The sequence below is a fragment of the Vicugna pacos genome, chromosome 7 (genome assembly GCF_048564905.1).
Source record: "Vicugna pacos chromosome 7, VicPac4, whole genome shotgun sequence".
NCBI lineage: Eukaryota > Metazoa > Chordata > Mammalia > Artiodactyla > Camelidae > Vicugna > Vicugna pacos.
The window spans coordinates 73,380,410-73,404,320 of record NC_132993.1 but is presented as its reverse complement, the minus strand read 5'-3'; the positions used below and the strand labels follow the sequence as shown (position 1 = coordinate 73,404,320).

The 23,911-nt window shown below is 34.7% G+C and overlaps 1 protein-coding gene across 2 annotated transcripts in view; it reads right to left on the bottom strand.

Annotated features, from left to right (window-relative positions):
• MAGI2 (membrane associated guanylate kinase, WW and PDZ domain containing 2) overlaps window positions 1-23,911 on the bottom strand; it is a 1,098,388-nt gene that overhangs the window by 483,347 nt on the left and 591,130 nt on the right. For both annotated transcript variants that reach the window (XM_072965145.1, XM_072965146.1), the window contains exon 3: window positions 10,208-10,327. In XM_072965145.1, the coding sequence (XP_072821246.1) occupies window positions 10,208-10,327 (120 nt within the window). The remainder of the gene's footprint in view (window positions 1-10,207; window positions 10,328-23,911) is intronic.

Genomic DNA, 23,911 nt, shown 5'->3' with positions numbered 1-23,911 from the left:
CAAGTAAATATTAAGTATGGAAGACCCATTTGCCAAGAAGGCAGATTCCAATATACCACTGGGTATATTAAATAACATGGAAGCGTGGTGAATTGAGGCAAATTATATTAGTTTTTGAACGTATACCATGCCAAACCATATAACTTGTGTTCGAACAAAACTCCCAAGAACATGCCCGTTTCTAACACAGGTTGCTTCTTACACAGGACAGAGAAGTCATTTAGTTAAATTTCTGCTCTATTCAACAACAAGCCATTGCCTTGTGGGAACACTTATAAATATCACCTCCATTATTCTCATTGCTGTTCCTTAAAGCTATACAAGTTAAAAAAAAAAAAAGGAGAATTGAAATGTAAGAGCCAGAACCAAGGAATAAATCCATTTGAAGTGTAAAATGTAGCATATCCCAAAAGGGGAAATTCTTTAGGACATAAGTAGGAATATAGTGGAGTATCCATGTAAGGTTCTCAAATTTCAGGAGAAATCAAAGGATAAACACAGCAAGAATAAAGAAAGAGAATAATGTCATTGAGAAACAAAACCCTTCAAAGATCAGTAAAAAGAAAATCTAAAATGTGAGGGAATAAAAATATGACAGGAGCTAACTATTAAACAGAAAACAAGCAAGAAGAGTTCTAAAATGAAGGTTAGTGCAAAGGCAGGACCAAGAACACGAAGGTAAAATAATATAATGTTGCAAGAAATTTCCCGGTGTAAAATACCTTTAACTTCTGGTGAATATGCTTTGCTTCTGAGATAAGTATATACAATACTCTCTGAATGTGAACTTTTCATGAAAATAAACCAGGATAATAATGTATTATTTTCTCCCCAATTAGGCTTTGAGAAAGTTGCCTGCAGCTGCCACTCCTTAAGATTCTTGGGGGATAGGTGAGTGTCTTGAAAAGTGAAAAAATTCTACAAACTAGTATGTTAAGATAAAAGAAAGTGAATAAACTTGTACATGTGCATTTTATTAATACATTAATTTTTAACAATTTGGTAATGCACCAATAGTTTTATAGATTCATTTTAAATCTAACATATTAAAAAATGACAAACATTATTGGGGCCAAAGAACATGTAGTTTCCAATTTCATTACAATCCAGTTGTTTTTCTTAAGTATACTTATATATGCTTAGAACATCTGGGGCATATAGGACCATCAAATCTGTTTGCATTTAAAGAATGTACTCATAAATTAATTATCAATAATTTAATCAAGCATTAACTTAAATATAAATTTGAAGGCATATTATAAGTTGCTTCTGGGCAGAAGATAGTTAAAATATTTTATACCAAGATATGCAACCATTTGCTTGGCATTTTCAGGGAATGTGGTATTCTATTTAGGTGAATATTCTAGTCTTTTCCTTTAGAAGTTCAAACTTTAAATTTTAATCAACTTTGAAGGAAATATTTCTCAAATATTACCTTTCTGCACATAACTTAACCTTTTCTGCATAGCTCAGGGTCATTATTAGGAAAATCAATAGCTGTGCTGGGCTACAATACTCTGCTGTCGTTTGGGAGACTGCTGAGTGCTCTCTCTGTAATAAATGACCCTAGGTCACTCTGCTTTTAAAATTTCTCCTGTACATTTTTTGTACTTTTTCCCATCCTCAATCACTGTCAATTGTCAGTGTGCCTGCTCCAGATGTCTCCATCTTCTCCTTTCCCTCCCTTACATAAACCACTGCATGCATCTTCTTCTAAGTTGCTGCCACATTTTACCACAAATGAGACTCTTATTGAGAGAGGATAAGAGAGGAAGGGCAGAAGTAGCTACCGTTACAAAATCTGCAAATATTATTTGAAAATGAATATTCCTGGACATACGTGAAGGAAGAAATGATAAGAAATGACCTTGTTGCAATGGGTTATACTTCACTCCAAGTATAATAATACTTGCTTCATCTCCAAGAAAACCAGATGGCTACATCATAAGATTTTTCTCTGAAAGTTTTATGAGACAATTTACTCTAACCCTCAGAGAGGGGGAGCAGAAGTCAGAAGTATCTAATCCTTCTGGGAATGATCACTAGGGACCTGACCTAGAGAAACCTTTCTGTTCTTGGGCTACACCAGAGGGAACAGATCCTTCTGGGAAATAGCACCCTCCAATATCAGATCACAGTGCTACAGGACAGGTTCCTCTAGCCAAATGCACACCCCCTGCTGTATCCTCAGGTATGGCATGAAGGTAGGGGAGAAAAAGAAAGAAAACTCATTGGAAAAATTTAAACCAAGATGGGTTTTATTTACCCATCATCATTAGGTTCCTCTCAGGCTGAGCTTCCTATGTATTGTTTAAAACTTTTTTGATTATTGACTTGACTATAACAACATAAAGATGTTGTGTTAGGTATCTGAGTTACCACTAGTATTCAAATTTAAAATAAAAAATTTTCAGATTTATCATTTTTACTCATTAAATGCTTAGTGAAATGAATCAAACTTTCACATATTATAAAAAAATTTAAAGCCACCCTAATGTAGAAAGAGAGAGAAAAGAGAGAGAGAGAGAGAGAAAGGTGAAGTGGGAGTAGAAATCTTACTAGCAGTGTATAATTAATAATGGAATAAAATTTTATTTTCATTTCCTTTTCATTAAACTCCTAAGAATAAAAGAATAATAAACAAACTCATGATCCCTTATATTTTTTAAAAACCAGCCAGAAAACGTTACTGAAATGTCTAATAAATTCCAAGTACCATATGTCCATGTTAATTAGAATGCCTTTACATTTCTTTATTGAGAGAATGTGCATACTAGTTCCTTTGTTTTAAAGTAACTTTGTGAATCTGCATGTTTTTCAATTTATCTCAGGACCTTTCTACCTCTCCTATAGGTTTGGTCTTACTACTTCTGTTCTCCAACTCTTCACTGACTTGAAAGTCTTTGCGATCAAGAAAGTCTTTGTAAAATTTTTGGAAAAGAAAGAAAGCGTGACCAAAGACAGGTTATAGGACAGGGTAAGTACCATTAATTTAAGGAGTGTTTAGGTGGTACAAAAATAGAACTTGAAAATGTATGTTTGGGGGACTGGGGTTAGTGGGAGACAGGATTCGTTCACCAAGTTTACTAGGCTTAGAGTTTGGGTAATGTGACACAGTGCATTACTGTAGTGAATTACTGTAGTGAAAACCAGGCTGAGGAATGGGCATAGGAAGATAAGAACTATATCCTGGAGAAAGTATTATGGTTTGTAGGATACTGAGAGAGAAATGGGTAAGGGAACTCAGAAAAGGGACGCATGAGAACAAAACATTTACACTTATGATACAAGCTTAATCTAGGGCATTCTGAAGCCAAATTGATGCTGCAGCTCCAAGCTACTGACTTAGAGCATTCTGAATTAGGAAGTGGATGTGTTCCATGGTCTCAAGTGTATATGAGCAACTAGGTAGGGATTAAGAGGTTCCCACCATTAGGTTTGACGAAGGAACCTAGGCATTCATTCAACTTACATTCACTGAGTGCTTCTTAGGTGCCAGAGACCATTTCAAGCTCAAGAATTAGCAGTGATCCAAACAGATTATCTGACCTCTTGAAGTTTACATTTGACTGGGTGGATACTGAAAATAATCAAATAAATAAATGGACACAGACTATGTTTCCAGTTATAGTTAGTACAACAAATTAAATAAAATCAGAGAAAAGGAATGAAGAATGTCAGCAGGTGTTATTTTGGATAAGGTTGCTAGGTAAGAGTTTCCTGAAGACTCTTAGATGAGTATCTTGAAATAAGAAAAAGGAACATGTAGTCATTTGGAAGATAAGTAGTGTAGGAAAAAGAAATGACAAATTCAAGATCCCAGGTGGATGAGAATATGCTTGCTGTCTGAGGAACAGAAAGGAGGCTAGCATAGCTAATATAAATAGGCTGAAGATAGTATAAGTAAAACTTCCCATTCTGTTCTAACTAATGACTAGTATCAATGTGTACTTTTATTAGTTTCTAAAAATTCATATATTTAGAGCCTTTAAGAATTAACTCTTACAGAAATAGTCCCATGTAGACAAGATATGTTGACCACTTGGTCCTAATTTTATCTGGTTGTTGCATACATACATATACAGCCTACAACAGATCTAACAGATCATATTAGGAAGGACTGAGTGTTTTGGCATATTAAATTTTAACCTCATGCTATGAACAATATTCCACAATTGCCAGAGATTCCAAGTCTTCAATAAGAAAGATCTTTCATATGATATGAATCTTCTACAACAGGATTGTTTTTAAACATAGGGACAGCAGCAGGATATTTTTGAGAACTATTACTTCAGTCACAGTTTGTCTAATTTTCAGTCAAAGCACCCAATATATCTGTCTACTTGCAGCATCATCAACAGAAGCCTCAGAGTTTTTGTTCATTGCTTTTGTTCACAGTCTGAGTGAAAATTGCAGTTTATAAAAACAATTCATAAAACCATCTACATCTATTGTAACTTTGTTGGAGACTGAGTTCAATGTTCTGGAAAAAGTATTTAGCAATAAAAATTAGGTCACAGCTTTCCTATTTTTGATGATTTCTATTCCCCTCCAAGAGAAATAACAAAGCTGTGGTTGATCAGATTCTAGACTCCACTGTCTCAGATCAGGAGTATGGAAGATATAAGGAAAGAATGTCTCAGGAAGTTTTATTTTTCAGATTTGAAATTCACATACAAAAATGACTTTTGCAGAGGAGGATGTTAGGTTATAGTTTTCAAATGATTAGTGTGTGAAACAAGTATCTGAAAAAAGTTTGACAGGAAGGGGACAGTAGGGCATCACTTAGAACAGCTGAGGTCTTCTCCTTTAGGAAGGTCTACATGTCTAAGACTAAGGGAGGGAGCCACTGATCATCATTATGTTGATGTTATTTCAGAGAAACATGAGCTCTCATGTAGAAGACTGTTGTAATTAACTTGATCAAGAATTGATCCTAGGTTTGACACAACATTATAAAATGATTATAAATCAATAAAAAATGTTAGAAAAAAAAGAATTGATCCTAGGGAATAAGTAAATTTACTGTCCTTGATAGTCATGGAATTGTAAGATCCAGTAAATATCTCTCAATATATATTCTAAGCTGCAGAAATATATAATAAACAGTATGAAATATTTATTATCAAATTATTATCTATTTTTTGTCTACTCAGAAAAACAACAGAGAGGGTTTGAAAATATCCACCCAATCAGCAAAGGTGAATAGATTCTGCTTGTGGAAGTAGTGGAGAGAAATATAAATAAAATTTTTAAAGTCATGAATTTTTTTCTTCCCACTAAATGAGGAGCATGATATTTATATCATGTGAAGTCTGTTTCAGATAAAAAGTTATTAGGAATGTGTACAGGAATTAGAAAATCATTGTGATCAAAGACATATGCTTGAGGGAAACTAAGTGAATCCTGAATATCACAGTTTTGAAACACTCAGCTTTATCTACTATTATTACAGGTTGTAAGGGAGTTGAAGAAGTCAGTCTTACGCCCATGAATATTGTCTTTAATGACATACTCCAACAAAGGGTGGTCCTGTTCTTTTCACCTGCACTGAACAAATACGTATAGAACTAACAGTAAACTGGTTAATATTGTACCTTAGGTAATACCAAACAAGTCATTTCACTCTCCTTGACTTTAATTTTTAAGTCCTAATTTATACGGTAATATTAAATTAGTTAATTAATCACTTGGTTTGTACTTTCTAGTCTCTTTTGGGAGAAAAGAGTCCTTAGAAATATGCATTTGAATTACATATTTTGGAAGAGGCTGGATTTATAAAAGTCCCAAACCAAAAGGGAATTCTGTCACATTTCAACGCACAATAACACTTCCAGTCTTAGTGCCTTACACAGGAGCAAAGCAGCATGCAAAACTCATACTGTCAATAGCTCTGAACACAAATTGAATCACTTACAAAAAAACTCTGGCATTATAAGATCTCAAAGGGGTGTAAAACTTCACCAAAAGTGTTCTTCTTCTACTGTTCAAATAAACATTTAGTGAGCTTTATGTATAAATGTTTAGTGTTCCTAAAATGAACACCCAAGTGCATGGCTTAGAATCTTCCACAATAGGAAAATTGCCAAAAGAAAGAAAAAGAAGCAAATATCCAAAGAAAAAAAAATTTTAAAGTCTGTATATGCAGTAACAGCTGGACCCCTTTAACAGCAAGTCCTAAGAATCTACCGCTATTATAGGGGTTATTACTCACATAGTAGAAAATTTATCTTAGAATAGAATATAAGGGAAAAAGAAAAAAATTGAAATTTTATCTCATTTTGGTCTCCTGGAATGACCACAATCTTAGCATCAATTTAAGCACTGATCTGCCCTTCAGGAAATATTCTTTACATTTTAGTGTAACAATAATCTGTGAGTTGAAACTTGGACTGACAGAAAATGGTTTTTCTAAAGACTATTTACAGTGCCAATAATGATTTTTCTTTGCATTGAAAGTATCTCTTTGTCACCAATGCTATCTTGATTGGAAAAAGAGATTCAAAATTTTAGTAATAAATGCACCATGGTCATTTTTTTTTAAAAAAAGCAGATGTTGACTTTAGTCAGTAAAATTAAATGGATTTATGCAAAATTTGTTTATCTTCTCTTATCATAGGAGAGATTGGCTTATTTTCTTAGAAAATTATTTGTCTTAAATACTTAAATTTTTAGAGGTTTTTATGTACTACCTCAGGAAGAACAGCACTAATTTATGTACAGATATGAAAATACTTCAATTTCAAAATCTTTATAATAATTTTTTTTAAAGAAACTAGGTGTGTTGTTTGCAGTTGGCTCAAGTCCATATACATTAGGATCCATGATTAGGAGGAACCATAGCATTAAGGTGAAGTTGAGTGCCATATCTGAATTATATTCTATTAGATGCCCTAATAATTTGCTTGTTTTAATTTGGTATTTACATTATTTAATTTTTAATATAATTGAGCTCATGTCAATTTAAAGAAAACATTCAAAGCTAAGATCAGTGGTTTCTTCAATAGATAGAAAAATAGCTTTGTTTCAGTTTAAAAGCAGAACAGCAAAATACAATACCAAAGGTCACAGCAGAACTGCTGCTCTGAAACTTGACCATAGATGATCTCAGGAGATGAATTAAATAAAATCAGAGTCCAGGCGCAGCTCAGGGGACGTGGGTTTAGTTGATGAGTACATTCAGAACATAGGTTGAGGCAGACAACTAGTGTGAATGGTCAGTGAAAATATGAATACAACATTCCGGACAACTGGAAGAAGTAGGTCAGGCAGGAGCCACTGATTAAGAGACCTGGATGATTCAGCACTCTGGACAGTTCCCAAGGGCACGTTCCTTCCAGGTACTTAAATATAGTACTTAACCTTTAGCTTCTCAAATCTACTTATTTAATTGTACATCTTTGTGTCTCATCTACACCTGCATGTGACTTTTAACCTCAAAAGAATTATCGGCATCTATCCAGAGAGCTCTGTGGTCTATTTTTCACATGAAAACTATACATTCAGTTCTAACATGAAGGTTCATGGAGTTTTTCCTGTTACTTGAGGTTACTTAAAGCCAAGTCCTCTGGGCCATTTACATTCAAGACCATTCAGCAGCTGTTATACAGCAAACAGAAATGAGGTGCTCATACTGGGTAGGGGGTTGGAGATGCAGAAAAAGCCTTTAAGAATCTGCTCAAAGTCTGCCTAGGTCCATGTGGCCTAACTAACTGTAGGTGGTAACTCAAGCACACTAAGGCCTTCCATGCAGCCTCTGGTGATAACAGAATTTTTCTTCTGGAGCAAGGACTTTGAGCCAATTTCTAAGAGGCAGAATTGCAATTCAAGACAGTCTATCTCATTTCCAATCAAAGGACAAATTCCATTTTAGCTACATCTATTCACCAAAATTAAAAGCACAATTATTGACAATGAGGAAAAAGTGTATACATACAAGAAATGTTTGAAAGAGTATATTCTTCCCCATAACTACTTTTCAGGTGTGTGTCTCCTGTTCTGAAGGTGGGTGGTGAAGAACAGTTTTCTCAATGATGAGCAGCTTAACTAGACGTTTTATAGAGGATTTCTTTGATCTTTGCTAATAAATAATACACGGGTTCCCCATATCTGACAAGAAACGTACCAAGTTGGGAAATATTTACAGGCAAGCAGAAGCAGGGGCTATCTCCCTAACTCCAGTTGCATTAGCAGCCTTGCTGTTCTGATTTTTAGGTTGGAGTCAGTCATAAGGACTCCACAAGGTTACTGGTCCATGACCTTAATGCTGAGAGGAACTCAATTTTTTTTAATTTATTTAGTGACTTCACAGATATCAGAGATGGGTTTTCTAGTCTGGCTAAAAGCTCTAAAGAGTACTGAGGTGATATGAGAATGTTCTAGCAATGAAGAGGAAGGAGAGCAATGGCTCAAACACTGCATAAGGGTAATAAATAACATAGAGAAATGGGGATTTTATTAAAGAAACTTTATGATAGACTGATATCATGAAATTCTTACAAATATAAAAGCTCTCAGGTCTTTCTTTGTCTAGTTGAGTAGCACATGATTGTTACTCTGTATATTCTGAAAGCTCCAACAGTAGAAAAGGCATTCTGTACGTTTCCTTGATGAATAACACATTATAAACACAAATAACTCAGGAAGCCCTGAGTCTAAAGCTTGTGATCAATCCTGAAGGAATAGCAATGATTTTATTAGAGTGACAATTCTACTCATTTCTCAACTATAATTGTAGGAAAATCTGAAGATCCTAAGATTCAAGAATGCTCCTTAGGTGTCCCGCTAAGATGGTTATGTGACCTGAGAAAAGAGTTTCTTACTTATCAAACTGCGCAATGTGTACCTGTAAACAATAGTGTTGATTCCCAGAGTCATATATGTAAATCAGCCTTATTATTCAATGAACAGCTCTAAGTGTGCTGGGGTGATTAACAAGTTGGCACTAAACTTAAAAAAATGTCTAGAGCCATAACTTAGTCATATGTCTTGGCTTAAACTGTCATTGAATTGTAAAGTAGAAGAAGAGATTTTTCCTACAACTCAAAAATACTGAGTTTTTAAATAACTATAGTCTGCTGGACATCTACAAGTATATGAAGGAGGAAGTGAAGGTCCAAACTGCAAACAAACCTAGTTCAGTTGGTGATCACAGACCTCTGATATTTAATGCACTAAGCAGCAATGCATATATTATGAGTTTTATCTTTACTATCACTCACTATTAATTGTAGTCGAGTAAAATTTGATTCATCTTTGGACTTAATACATATAAATATAGTTTACACATATAATGACTGTGAAGTAGGAATAAAAGTATTATTTTCTACTGTTTGTAGTTATGTTGTTTTAAAATTTCATTATATATACACAGATATATAATTTTACTAGACAAAAACTACATGCATGTAGATATTACTTAAACATAAGTGAAATCATGTTATGTGTGTTTTTCAATGCTATCATTCTCCTTTTATACAAAAACTACATGCATGTAGATGTTACTTAAACATATAAATGGAATCATGTTGTTATTAATTTGTATTTTTCAATGCTATCATTCTCCTTTTACACATAAGACTATTGAAGTTCAGAGCTACTAACTGGATTACTTAATATTTATACTGAGTAAGTAGTAAAGTCAGGTTTGGAATTGAGGCAGGTTCTAGCTTATGTTACAGGGCTCTTTCCACTGAAACATACTTCCCACATTCAAGGTTTTAGTTTCCTCTGTTCATACTTTATGCAGGTATACAAGGAGACACTGTAGAGCTTTGGAGTTGATCCGTGGATCAGTGTTTTCCTACACCATCATTTTGCATAAGAGGCAAATGAAGACAAGTGAGGTGAAGTAACTGCAGAAAACCACACAGAGGTAATGACAGGACTGGAAGTCAAGACATGTGCTCTTTTGATGCTACTAGAGATGAAGATAATCACTCTGGAAGATCACAGCTTAGCCTCAGGAGGCAATCACAAGGACACTTCAGTGGATATATACATAAATATTTCTCTTGGCATCTTAAAAGTCATATTAACCCAGATGTATTTTTACTTTTCTTTAGGAAATACACTTCTAAAGTGACCTTACTGAAGCTCTCAAACCAAAACAATAGCACATTGGTAACCCAGTGTCCTAATGCATTTCAACTGAAGGAGAGAAAAGCGATGCAATGAGAAATGAATTCGGCAGTAGAGCTGTACTTACCTTCATAAGTCCCACTTTCTAAAAGAGCACCACTTTTCTCCAATTCCATAAAATCTTCAACAGTGATGAAAATATAGTCCACTCCAGGGACCTCACCCTCCTTATGTGGCCTTGTGGTGCCTGAATAAGGAAAATTAAAAACAAAAGAAAGACTGATTTGTTGCTGAACTTTAGAAATACCACCATACTTCTGAATATTCAGTAACACTTGTTTGTACATCCTAAGAGTTGGCAGCTTGCATTTGTACTTCTGTTTGTTTGGAAACAGAAAATAGCAGGGGGTAAAGATTAAAGTACATATACAAAGCATTTTTCTTCATCAAGCTTATAAAGAGTTCATTGCCATGGAATGTGGCTGCATCGATTTTTCAGTGAAAAATGCAGACCATTATGCTCTTTTTGAAGAGGTGGCTTGACTATTGGGCCAGGAGTCTGCTAGCTCAGGAATTTACATATCTCACTTCCATGAATGGACCTCTGTTGTTCTGCATACTGCTTTGCTGTGACATAAAATACAATGGAAAATAGAAATGTTAGCAAAATGTCTGTTTATCTTCATATTTTCATGACTGCTCCTTAGGGGGTAGTGGGCTGATGCCATTTGTTAATTTTGCACCAACTAATATAGCTTACATTGGATTTAAAGGATCAGAAAACCTCCAATTATTACTTAAAATTAAATAAGTAAATAATACTTAGAATTGAGTAATAATTATAATTGAATTAGTGTTATAATGATAGTAATATAATTTCCTTCTTTCCGTCTTGTCTTCCTCCTTCCCTTCCTCCCTTTCTTCCTTCTTTCCTTCATTATTGCCTTTAATTCTGACTGAATTGGGAGGTGACACACTCGGAGAGGTTACTGCATGGGTCCACCCACTCTCATTTCCTGCATCACCTATAACGTGAACAGCTTCTGTGGCCAGAGTGACAGGAACAGTAGCCTATGGCTCAATACAGCTCCACTGGAGAACTCAGGCTCCCAGATCTGTCTTCCAATTTATGAGATGGGAACCAAAACAGAGACACATTGAAGGCTGTGAGTTTGCTTTCTGGAACACTTATTTCCCTGAACATGTCATAAGTGTCTTCTTCTTCTTTATTTTTTTTCCTATGCCACCTACATAAGACATTTTGCATGGTCAGATTGGAATTTCCATAATGCATACATGCAAATAGTATGCAGAAGTATGCAGAAAGCAAATATTTAAGCAAAGTAATAGTACATTGGTGGGTTTCTTCATATGCAAAATATCCTCCATGTTCTCTATATACTAAATAAAGAGTATTTCAAACCCTTAAATTTATTTCCCATCTCCAAAATCTTTATCAACTAGGTCATGAAATAGCCAGTCAGTTCCCGTTTCAGTCTACTAGGATCAAATCTGGACTACAACTGAGAGGCACAAACTAATAACAGAATACAATGTGCTAGGAAGATTGATTTTGGTAAAAATGATTAATTTCCATTGAAAACTTTTTTTTAAGATTTGAAGGCATTATTTTCTAAAATTAAAATTTATAATCCTTCTTTGGGGGTTTCAAAACAATTTTTTTCAATAATTATGTTTAATGTCTTTCCCCTGAATTTGTTACTTTATTTTGTTTAATTGAGCCATATTTTACAATATTCCCTACTGCTTTCATTTATAAAATATAAACCTCCTACACCTTGTATGCATAATGTTGTCAAATTAATGTTTCTATGAGAACCGTAACTTTCAATATCCTGACTTTTATGTGCTTAACCCTTGTGAATTAAAAGCACATTAACATGGTTTTTGGCAATCAATTTGTTTTTCTGTTTATTTAGAACACACTCTAATCATTAAGAAAAATCACATAACAAAGTTTCAATTTTCCTTCCTAATTTATCTGCATATTTCAGAAGCTACATGCTTTGATTAATTAACTGCTTGCAGTGAAGTAATGCACTCATAAGACTACAGCTTGAGGGCAATTTCCAGGGCTGCTGAGTTGACTGGAATGACTTGCCTGCACCAAATTCTAGAGAACACTTTTGGGGTTGTGCTCTTGAAAGGACCATAAGTACTGTGGCTCACTGGTTGGTTTTCCATCTCCATTTGCACCTCAGGCCAATGTGATTCAGTTCTTGCCTCAGGGATGCAGACACCCTGTGGCTGCGTCAGTGTTACCTGTTGCTGTTGATCTGTTTCATGATGGCTGCCTATTTGGGGCTCACCTACCTCACTGTTGCTTGAAGAAGTTCTACCCTACAGTCTAAAGTGCTGCAATTCTCATCTTTGACATTGATCTCCCATCCTATTCTCTCATTCTCTTCGTTTTTCTAATTATAACCTCCAACCTCTTGATTTCTCCTAATTTCCCTGATGTTCCCGAAACTTGGCTCCATTTGCCTTTCTAGTTACTAAGAGGCTGGGAATCTAAAATGTCTTCTTTCCTTTAGTTCATCTTCACAATTTCCCAACTCTTAATAAGCCTCCAACTTCACTATTGGCTATTCCATTCAAAGACTGCAGTTACTACAGAAAACCACGAACTTTCACTGACAAAGTACCCTATAAATTCAGGTTGTCTAATGTTAGTTTGATTCTGCTGATGCTTGGGAATCCTTTCAATTCATGTCCTCTTCCCTCTCAGACAGCATCCCCCCATTTTCTATACTTAAGTGCTTTTACTTTCAGCAGAAGACATTAGCTTATTCTCTTTTGGTAATATAAGAGATAACCTGAAATAAAATTCCTTAGAGTTTCCTAATTTCTACCTCCTTCATCTGCATTCTCTTGGTCCTTAATTATAAACATTCATCCATCCATCTTGCTAAGACTAATCCCTTCTTTTCTGTCTTTTTTCAAAGTCCAGTTTTTATTTTTTATCAAAGTTACATATACAAATATTTTACAGATTCTACACTTCTACAAGGTTTTTTATTCTACAATTGTACAAGTTTTTTTTAAGTAGACTGTCATCACCCCTCCGCAACATACACACCTTCCATTTTACCCAGAAGCAAATACTTTTAACTCTTTTAGATGATTCTTTTGCCTCACCTCTATTTCTTTAAATTATTTATGATGATTCTTTTTTTTTTTTTAGTCACTTTTGAGTTCTTGGTAAAGACAATGAAGATTTAGCTCTTTCTTACCCAGACTTCGACACATTTCATCCTCCTTCTTTCCTCCTCTCATTTTCTCCATAGAATAAACTTGTGTTAGATTCCTATTTAAAGCTTACAAAAATAATACTATGTAAATCTATTTCCAGGAGAACCATGCACTGTACTGATTAATTTTCCTTACTTGTATAATTTTTTGTTTACTCTAGATTCATTGTTTTAATTTCCAAATTTCCATGCATTAATCAATAATTCCATTAATTAGCTCTCTTCTTGTTGAATAAATCACCTCTGAAAATAGACAAATACATCTGATATTTCATCAAGTTGACCCTATTGAAAAAAAAATCTCTCCTGGAGCCTTCTGCGCTGCTCCAATTCAGGCTGTGTTGGCCTACCACACAGCTGCCATTCTGGAATCACCTTTTGGATCACCCTGGGGATTCATTTTGCCTCTTTTCTGTGTTGTATGCCCTCTTTCTTAGATCCCATATTTCTTTTTGTAGACCATTCCCTAATTTGGGCAGAGCACAATGGTCAGAAGTTTTCTGTCAAAAGTTGCATGGGAGCTACATTTTTAGACTTTGTATATCAGAAAATGTCTTTATTCAAACCTCACAGGTAGCAAATTTGACTCAGCATTTCAGGAAAATATCATAATGAAACATATTATTTCCACCCTGTTCCTCTGTTAATGTCACCACCATTTTTTCCTGTCACACATGCTCTGAAACTTTCCCTCATATTTGAGGCCTCCCTCTCTCTTTTATTCCGTCTCCAAATAGTTGGCAAATTCTATGCCCTCATCCCTCTCTTCTAGACTATCTCTGCTCCAAATACTGCCCTCCTGGACGAGGCATGGCTATGTCACTGGTGTGCCAGCCTCCCCCTCTTAGTTTATCACCCAACTGGCCCTGGTAAAGTACAAGACTGATCACATATCCTCTCCAAAGGGCTTATCTACTCAAACTCTAGTCAAGAGACTTGGTTGGAAAAAGTAAGGAGAGAAAACTATTGAGAATTAAAAATAATCAGAAAAGGCTCAGATTCTATCACCGACAATAAAGGCAACTCCCATGGTAAGCCAGGTTGTAGAGTCTCTTTAGAAGGACTTGCCTTGGTTGAACATGTGAGGGGACATAATATAAGAATTTTCTGCCCTACCATGTGTCAATCTCCTTTCTGTTTAGCATGAATTTTCCAACATTTGAAATACTCTTTGGTTTAGACAAAACTGAAACTACCTTTAAAATCTATGCTACAGTAGATTAGAATGTGAACCATGGGATCAAACTGCCTGAGCTTGTTGAAGCTCTACCATTTGCTCTCAGTATTACCTTGAGCAAGATCCTTCAGCTCTATAAACTCTAGTTTTCCTATCTGTAAAATGGGAATAATATTAGTAGCATCTTTAAAGGGTTCATTTGAAGAACAAATTAGATAATCCATATAAGGCACTTAAAACAACGTCTGGAACACATTAGGCACTCAAGAAAGATTATTGTGCTAAGTAATCCTGTCTGAAAGAACAGAGATGACATCATGGGTAGCTTTCTCCCCCATGAATTCTTGGCACAAATATTAATTGAGCACTTATTATGTGCCAAGCACTATCCAAGATACTTGGTATATATCTTTGAAGAACACAGACTAGGATCCTTTCCTTCATGGAACTTACACTCTAAGAAGAAGAGACAGAGAATAAACAACAACAAAATTTTTTTACGTTATATAGTATGCAATAAAGGGTTAAATTCTATTAAATGACCACAAATCAAAGCATTAGCACTTATAGACTATTTAGTGGGTCAATTACTGAGATTTTTAACCATAGCTTAGACAATACAGAGTCAAAGTTTTAAGAGAGATACTGTAAAGGACCTGAAGGGCAACAGAGATCTACATGTCATGTGTGCTGCAGGCTTCATGGGGTGAATGACAGCTTCGCCAGAGAACTTTGGAGTCAACAGAGCCTGGTAACATTTTGGAAAGTATCATGAAATTCCTAAAGAAAAACTTTATTTATTTCACATACTGCTTGGTCTAGCTTAGGTCAAGTGACTCACATATCAGTGTCCAATATGGGTATTTTTGAACTTTTAGGGTTATTTTCATAGGTTTGATAAATATGACAGTGCACAGTGGGTTCTGATGACAGGTGTATGTGCACACACACCTACACATATATCACCCCCTCATTTTTGAAAGAAGAAGGTAGAAGCATGGTGTGGCAGAAAGTTTCTTAGAACTGAAATTCAGAACATCTGTATTCTGTTTTTGTTTTAATATTTTAGATCTGTAGTGCTGGAATAAAACATCATTTAGTTGATCAACAGTTTTCTTATTAGGCAGTGGAGCAAATATTGGATATAAAAGGTTATAAAAAATAAAAACATGAACACTATGGCAAAAATACTGTATTCTTCCTTAGTAATATTAATATACTATTAAGAATAATATAATTCTAACAAACATCATTGTTGGTATCTTATTTTGGAATCTATTACAAAGTTCCAAATGAATTAATTTCATGTAGACTAACACTTTTAAGAGGAAAAAGTTCTTATGCCTGAAGATACAGATTGCTCCTTTTACTGTCTGGGTGTAAAGAAACGTAAGTTGAGATAGAAATCCATTTCCTTTGATTATACACTAAAACTGTAGGACCCAATGATTTAGTCATTATTTAGGAGGGTCCTTTGTCTTTTGTTAGACAGATAGTAAAGGCCAGCAGAGCCTATGGACTAGGTTGTAAGATTTTTTTACCCTTTGCTGAATCATTTGAAAAGGGTGAAAGTGCTCATAAAATCTGATTAGTGGGTCATTTAATTTTACCTGCAGGCATAAGACCTTCAACAACAAGACTCACAAAGCAAGATTTTAGACCTATGTGTCCAGAAGAAAAGATACCAGACTGTGTTGAGGCAATTGGCACCAGAAGGAGAAAGCAATTGGCTGAAGAAAGAGAAAGCAATTGGTGATCTATGAACACTCCTTTGGAAAGAAATACAATTCTAAAAATAAGGCAAACAATGTGAAATGTAATGAAGTTTTGTATAGTGGCAATTTATAGCTAAAGCTAATTAATATCTAGACTGAAAAAATAGTTAAGTTGAATTTTTTGAAGCAGCTACTTACCTTATTTTTATGCTGAAATAATTATAGTGCCTTTCCTATTGCAAAAGATTATGAATAGAGAGACTCAATTGTGAAACAAGACTCAACAATAATAACAAGTCATCACCCAGCATTAGAAACAGGGTGGAAGTGAGGCAGAATTAAAGAGAAAATATAAATGATTCATCATATAGCCAAAATTGAAGCTCACCTTCTTTTATTGCTCTACTATATTTGGTTGGGACTTCCCTAAGTGGTGTTTAGAAATGTCCCAAGATAATTTTTATTATCCAAATCATGGTTTATATATTTCATTCTTTATTACATCTTCCTGATCACTCCTCCAAAGAAAAAATAAATGGAATGGAAATGGAGAAAATGCTACTAAATTGAGTCTTTGCTTTATCTCCTATTGCTTCATTTTTTAAAAAAAAAACTTATTTAATAATTGCTAAATTAAGTATTGCATGCATAACCCTTCCTTCATGAGGTAACGAAAGCATACAGTACCTGTGCTCAAAAGACATGTCTGTAGAGAATGAATTTGCTCCCAAATGTCTAGCTTATTATTGACACATAGTGAAAGCACATGAAAGCCACTTGTCATTTTGTTACCACAGCAACTAGGGGTGCCTAAGGCCTACGTAATTTTTTTATTCTACTTTTTAAATGAAGGAACATTGCTTCTTTTCCTTAGGAAGAAAAGAGCATGATGTCGGTGGTAAATGTAATTCTAAAGCACATTTCCCCTCAGCCTTCTGATATTTCCTAGTTTTAGTAAAATGCTTAAACAACAGTTATTGGCTTACAAGAAAGTATTTCTACCTAGGTGATAGTCAGTGCAGTCATCTATTGTGATCTATTTAGATGTGCTGAAAGTTTTACAGTGCCTATTGCATTGCAGGCAGATGGGTCACTGTGTAAGAATCTAAGAAAATGAATTATTTTCTTATGCTTGTTTCTGAATATATTTTCTCCTTATTCCTGGTGTTTTTCAACTGCAAGCTAGAGAAGGTAAATCTTGACAGCTTAGGGTGGCTTCCTCTGGATTTGACTTTAATTAACTCACTCTTAGATTCCTGAGGACACTTCTTTAGTATGTCAGTTACTTATCAGCAACTGTGAACACCATCACAGATTTGTTCGTATGCTTCCAATAAAAACATTCAGTGAATCCCTTGGCTGATGGCTCCGATCAATTTTTATATAATCAGCCTAGGCCTTGGGTTTTATTACACTCATTTTCAATCATATAAAATCCAGAAGTATGATTTTTATATAGACATAGAGCTAAAGCAAGCAAAGTAAATCATGAAGTTTGGGCCATTGACTCCTATGTGATAGAGAGATTATAAGCAATGTGAGCTTTACACATTTCATACCAGTGATGGGGTGGATTGGGTTAAGGACAGAAAGGAAAACAGACAATTCGAGTCAATTAATCACCTATTAGGTATAAGAATTATCTATTGCCTCTGTAAAACACTATGAGCGTCTTATAAAACACTGAAGATGTGACAAATCCATTTGCAAAGTACCAACAGTAACTTTGACTTATTTTCTTAAGTGTATTGCTCTAAACCTCAAGAATTATTTAAAAACTATCCTCTAAAACAAGATACTGTCATTTATTGTTTAAAGCCACATTGATATACACTAGTAATGTTACATATCTTTCAGACACAGAGGAGTTTTGAAGAAGAAATCTCTCCTTGAATATCTTTGGACATAAAAGTTCAGACTAATGTCTCATATGGTGCCAATTACTGTTTTACATCTTAACGGTTTGGATTGAGACAGCATCGTTCCCAACCAGGTGGTTCTTATATGTAGGATGCATCAGAATCACAGGTAAGACTTGTTAAACACAGACTGTTGATTATCACGTCCAAAGTTTCTGATTCAGGTCTTGGGTGGGGCCTAAGAATATGCATTTCTAAAAAGTTCCCAGGTGATGTTGATACTTCTAGTCCATGGTAATAATTTGAGAACCACTGCTCTAACCTCACTCATATCTCAGGAAAGCCAAACTAAAGCAGTGTTACATTTCATTGTTAATATAACCACAACAGCTCATAAAGCATGTGGTTCATGACTTGTCATTGGCCTTAGAGTAATCTATGGCTGTGTCCTGGGTTCAGAGCAAACAAGCCTTTCATGATTTGTTGGCGTATATGTGAATAGAGTCTTGAGAGATACTGGAAAACCAAAGTGCTCTGTTATGCTTTTGCACCTTGCTTTTTCATAGTTTTCTTAGAATTCAATTGAATTTGGAAAATAAATGATAAATCTCCATGAATGTTTGCTTAGAAATAACTTTCATTGTTATCTGAAGTAATATAAACTATCTTGGTTCTATATGTGCAACAATATGGTTTAAATTTTTAAATATAACCCAAAAGACATAAGAGGCTTGAATATTACTCACCAAGAGTGAAAAATAGTATAAGAAAAAAGAAGTATCTAATGCAGAAAATCTCTTGCATTAAAAAAAAATGGTGAATGTAAAAATTAGAAGGCACACATGAAAAATTTGTGGATCTCCAACAACCAAAGAAAAAAATCTCATTATTTCCCTATGTCAAGGTATCTGATTCACTAAATGATAAATTACAGCTTATTTACAACTATATTAATCAGACTAAATCAGGGGATGGACAGTATATACAGAAAAGTACCCATAAGGCTCTCCACTGGAAAATTTATTTAGACAAACATATCCTTTACTCAATTCCATGATTTCATTTACAGAGCTATGCCCCTGGTATAAACACTAGAAAGATGAAAAGTAGAGGTGAGAAATGTCATCTAAAAGTCCAAGTTTATTTTATTGACTTTTGTCACTTGAACTTAAGACCTATGGTAAGAAAGACAAAAAAATGTTTGGGGATGATTATTTTTGAAGTTAACACATGCACATACATTTTCAATTTTAAGGCTTCGACACTAAATAATCATAATTAATTACTGACAGTATCAGGACATTGTTGATAGCCTACACACTGAGGAAGACCTGGGCAAAGTGAATGATTTCATAACTGCATAGTATTTGAATAATCACTACTTTGGTGACAAAGAATTAGTAAACTAAATCTTAACTGCTCCTTCACGCCAAAGTCCATCTCCTCTCCCCATTAGACAGCTGAAAAACATTTAGCTGCACAAATTACTTCTGCCAGCAAAATCCTGCCTTTACCTCACTCACATTCACAGTCCAGTATAATCCACTATTCACTGATACAGAGACATGACTAGATAAAATGACTCACCCAAGGAAGATTAGGTTCCTGGACAGCTATGTTCTTGGCTTTTTGATCCATTCTCACAATATATAATAAACATAACTCCAGGACAAAGGAACACCCTACCCTCTCCAATAAAATAGATAGTAAACCATAATTTTAAGATTCTTTAATCGACTATTAATTTCCTGAATTTTTTAAGAGAATAGAAGATGAATGTCCCTTTGTTACCAATTAATTCAGTTTTAAACTTTTGATTATAATTTTTTCAATATTTAGTTTACATATATTGTGTATCTGGTATTCTATAGGACTAACAAAAGAGATTTTGGTTCCCTAATTTATTATTAAAAGATAATGTTTTAAGATTGCATACTGAGCTAAAAGAAAGGAAAGATCCCTGACTTTTTATAGAAACAATATATTTATAGTTTGAAACTTTTATACTCTCCTCATGTAAAATTAATCTGGGCCAGAACTAAACTGCACAGATACCACCAGCCCTCTGAGCAATGCAGAGACACTATACTCTGACCTTCATTGCATAGAAGGTTTAGTGGATCATAACTTTATCATTTTATCTCTATTAGAATCTTGCAAAGACATTAACTTTTAGTATCACCATATGTCTCTATGGCATTCTATAATCTGAAATGCCCAAGGTAGATATTAGAATGCAGAGTCTACAGAATACCAAAAAATTCCAGATGAAGGTAAGAAGACAGTTAACTGTTCAGGGATTTTAAAATACTGAAATGCTTGTCAATTATATGGTGCAAATCATGTATTTGAGTGATCAACTTTTATTATTGAGGTTCTCAAGTATATACATGTCAAATAATTGTAGAGGGAAGAAAAGAAGTGTGTGCCAGCCATTAAATGATGAGCTGTATGGCCTGGTTCCTCCTCAAGAAACTGAGGGAAAAAGGATAAAAGTGACCTGATCAAATCAAATAATCAGCATTCCAAGTGAAAAAGAAAACACAAGTAACTAGATTTTTCTTTCAACCAGCAGACAATTTTATGCCTCTGAAGGTCAAACAAAATGAGGGGAGGCAGACTACTATTTCCACATTTTTAAGATGAGGTTTCTCAAAAAGCTAAACATAGAACTAACATATGACCCAGCAATTTAACCCCTGGGTATACATCTGAAAAAAACAAAAACACTAATTCTAAAAGATACATGCACCTCCAAAGTTCATAGCAGGATTATTTACAATCACCAAGGTATGGAAGCAACCTAAGTGTCAATCAACAAATGAATGGATAAAGATGTTTTATGTATGTATATATATATACGTATATATATATGTATATATATACATACACATACATACACACATACATATATATATTCGACGGACTATTACTCAGCCATAAAAATGATGAAATATGCCATTTGCAGCAACATGCATAGATCTACAGATATCTGTACTAAGAGAAGTAAATCAGACAGAGAAAGGCACTGTATGATATCACTTATACACGGAATCTAAAAAATACAACAAATTAATGAATAAAACAGAAAAAAAGCAGACTCACAGATACAGAGAACAAACTAGTGGCTACCAGTGGGGAGAGAGGAGGAGGAAGGGGCAATACAGAATTAGGATTAAAAATAGGGTTCTTATGGGATTATATAAAATCATCTATGTGAAACTTAAAAACTGGAAAGCACTATAGAATTTAAAGACTCTTTCATTCAATTAAAAAAAAACCCCGTAAACAGCAGACATGCAGCTATCAGTATCATAACCTAGATCTACGTGACCCTTCAGGTTTGAATGGCAGCAGAACTCAGTTTGTATGCAATTATCATAATCCTCTGGACTCTGTGGTCTTCCTTCCAGGTCACTGTGCTCACTTCTTGATTGGACAGCAAATTAAAAGTGACACAGGTTAGAGGAAGGGTGTAGAGTGAACTGCCAAATATTCACTTGTGACCTTTGTTGGAAATTTTTACATAAAAAATATCAGAATAAAAGCTCATGGTAACAAACATCTTTGGCTTTATAGACTCGCAAATCAGTGTTTCTCAGAGTAGCAATTATCATGAGAGATTAAGAGAAGTTTTATGAATTTAAAAATACAAAAAAAAAATCTTCAGGGCATTTCCAAAGAATGCTAATCAAGGCACTTCTGGCACAAGATACTGAGTTAAGTAATGAATTATCAAAAACAAATATTAGTTTCTTGGGAGAAAACACTTGTAATTTTAGATAAACCATTACCTCCTTTAGAGAGAAAAAGAAAATAAAGTTACCTGTTTAACTGAGACAAGGTACAAGAGAGATGAGAACACCATCAATTCAGCAACTAACTCAGAAACATCCTAAAAGTAGCATGAGTGGCTGAAGAGCTAATACCTGATGTAGGGATAGTCCTCTGGCTTTCAAACTCAAAGTATTAAGTACTGTCCCCTAGAATAAGGGCTAAAGAGTCTGGTATTTGAGGAAACTTGAAAGGCAAAGGCTGGCCAGACTGAACTGCAGGGCACCAGTGAATCCATATCAAAATCAACAATGTTTGTAGGTTTAACATCCAACAACAAAGTTAAGTCGCTCTTTCTCTTCCCAAACAGCTAAACTCCCAACTGTTCCTTTGGGATAGGGATTGGCAAGGTTTTTCTAAAAGGGTCAGAGAGCAATTACCTAGGCTTTGCCAGCTGTAACTCTCTGTGGTAGCCACTAAACTCTGTCATTGTAGTGCAAGCAGCCACAGATAATATATAAAGGAATGAACATAGCTGTTTTCCAATAAAACTTTATACACAAGGTGGTGGGCTGGATTTGATCTGCAAGCAGTAGTTTGCCCACACCTGCATTAGGTCTTTTGACCCTTTGTGTCTCGATGCTCTTGTCTCCTTGACCTTTGCTTGTAAACCTACAGGATGCAACTCAAATGCTGGCATCTCAATGCACCACCTCAATCTATAAAAAAAGAAATGACCATTTCTGATGGTGTGACCAGTATTAAATGTAACATTTCACACATATGTTTATTATCCTTTTAAAAAATTATTCAAGCACAACTAACCAGATAGATTTCTAATACAGAGAAACAAAAAAGGGGACAAAAATCTCTGAGAAAGTAAAATAGATATTTGTCCCTCAAGAAGCAAGACTGTCCTTAAGCAATCTTTGAACTTATTTAAACACATAATTGCAAGGAGAATTACATATCTATGACACTATGCCAGGGGTACAAACACACCTGTTCCTATAAGTAAAGCAGTGAATGAGCCCTAGGTATTCTGCTGAGGCCATTGCACCTTTATGTGGTAAATAATGATATCTTGCCGACCTTGCTGCCGTGGGGTATAATTTCATTCCCAATGCTTCTGCAGCAGATGGGATTCAGCACACATTTAATACAGGGAAAAAGTATTGAGCCTCTAAGTGTTTCTGAATTTCACATATAAATTTTATCATTTAATGATTTTTATTTATCTGTCATGCCCCATTCCTACATGTCTACCATGGTATGAAGTTACATATTAATTACAGGAGAAAGTGATAGTCACATTCACATTTTACATCTGCTAAGAAATTGACTGTTTTCTGATATATAGATTAGCAATTACACGATAAAGTTGTATCTGAAAAATATAAACAGGTATATAAGCTTTATGTTTAGGGCCATATTTTGGTAACACTACCATAATATATGAAAATAAGACAAATAAAGAATTACCTTAGGTTAGGCAATTCAAGATATTTGATTTTGCATTGCATTACAGTAAAATATTGAAAATAACTCAGCTAGAGGGCTTTCTCTTGCTGAAACTGTCTGCTAATTTTTAATATATTCAGTAACATATTTTTGGAAACTTCTTTTTTTTAACAAATTTATCATCTATCCCAAGACATATGGAATGCTTGAGGATGAATGTCTACCTACTATAATAAAGAAAAAGACATGACTGATGAATAGCAAAGTGAGGAACTGTAGGGGAATTTTCTTTGTATAAATAGTAACATTAATAAATACTAATATTTATCGAGTTCTAACTTTGTATGAAGCATTGTACCATGCACTTTGCATGCATTAGCTCATTTACTTCTCTTAATAACATAAGGTGGGTAGTATTCTACCCATTTTACAGCTTGACCAAGTTGTCCAAATTACAGGACTGGTGAGTGGCAGAGTCGGGATTAAAATGCAGTCAATCTGCCTGCAGAGACCAGGCTTCTGAGTAACAGAATACTCTGATCTCACCCATGAAATGCTCCGTACAGGTTTTGT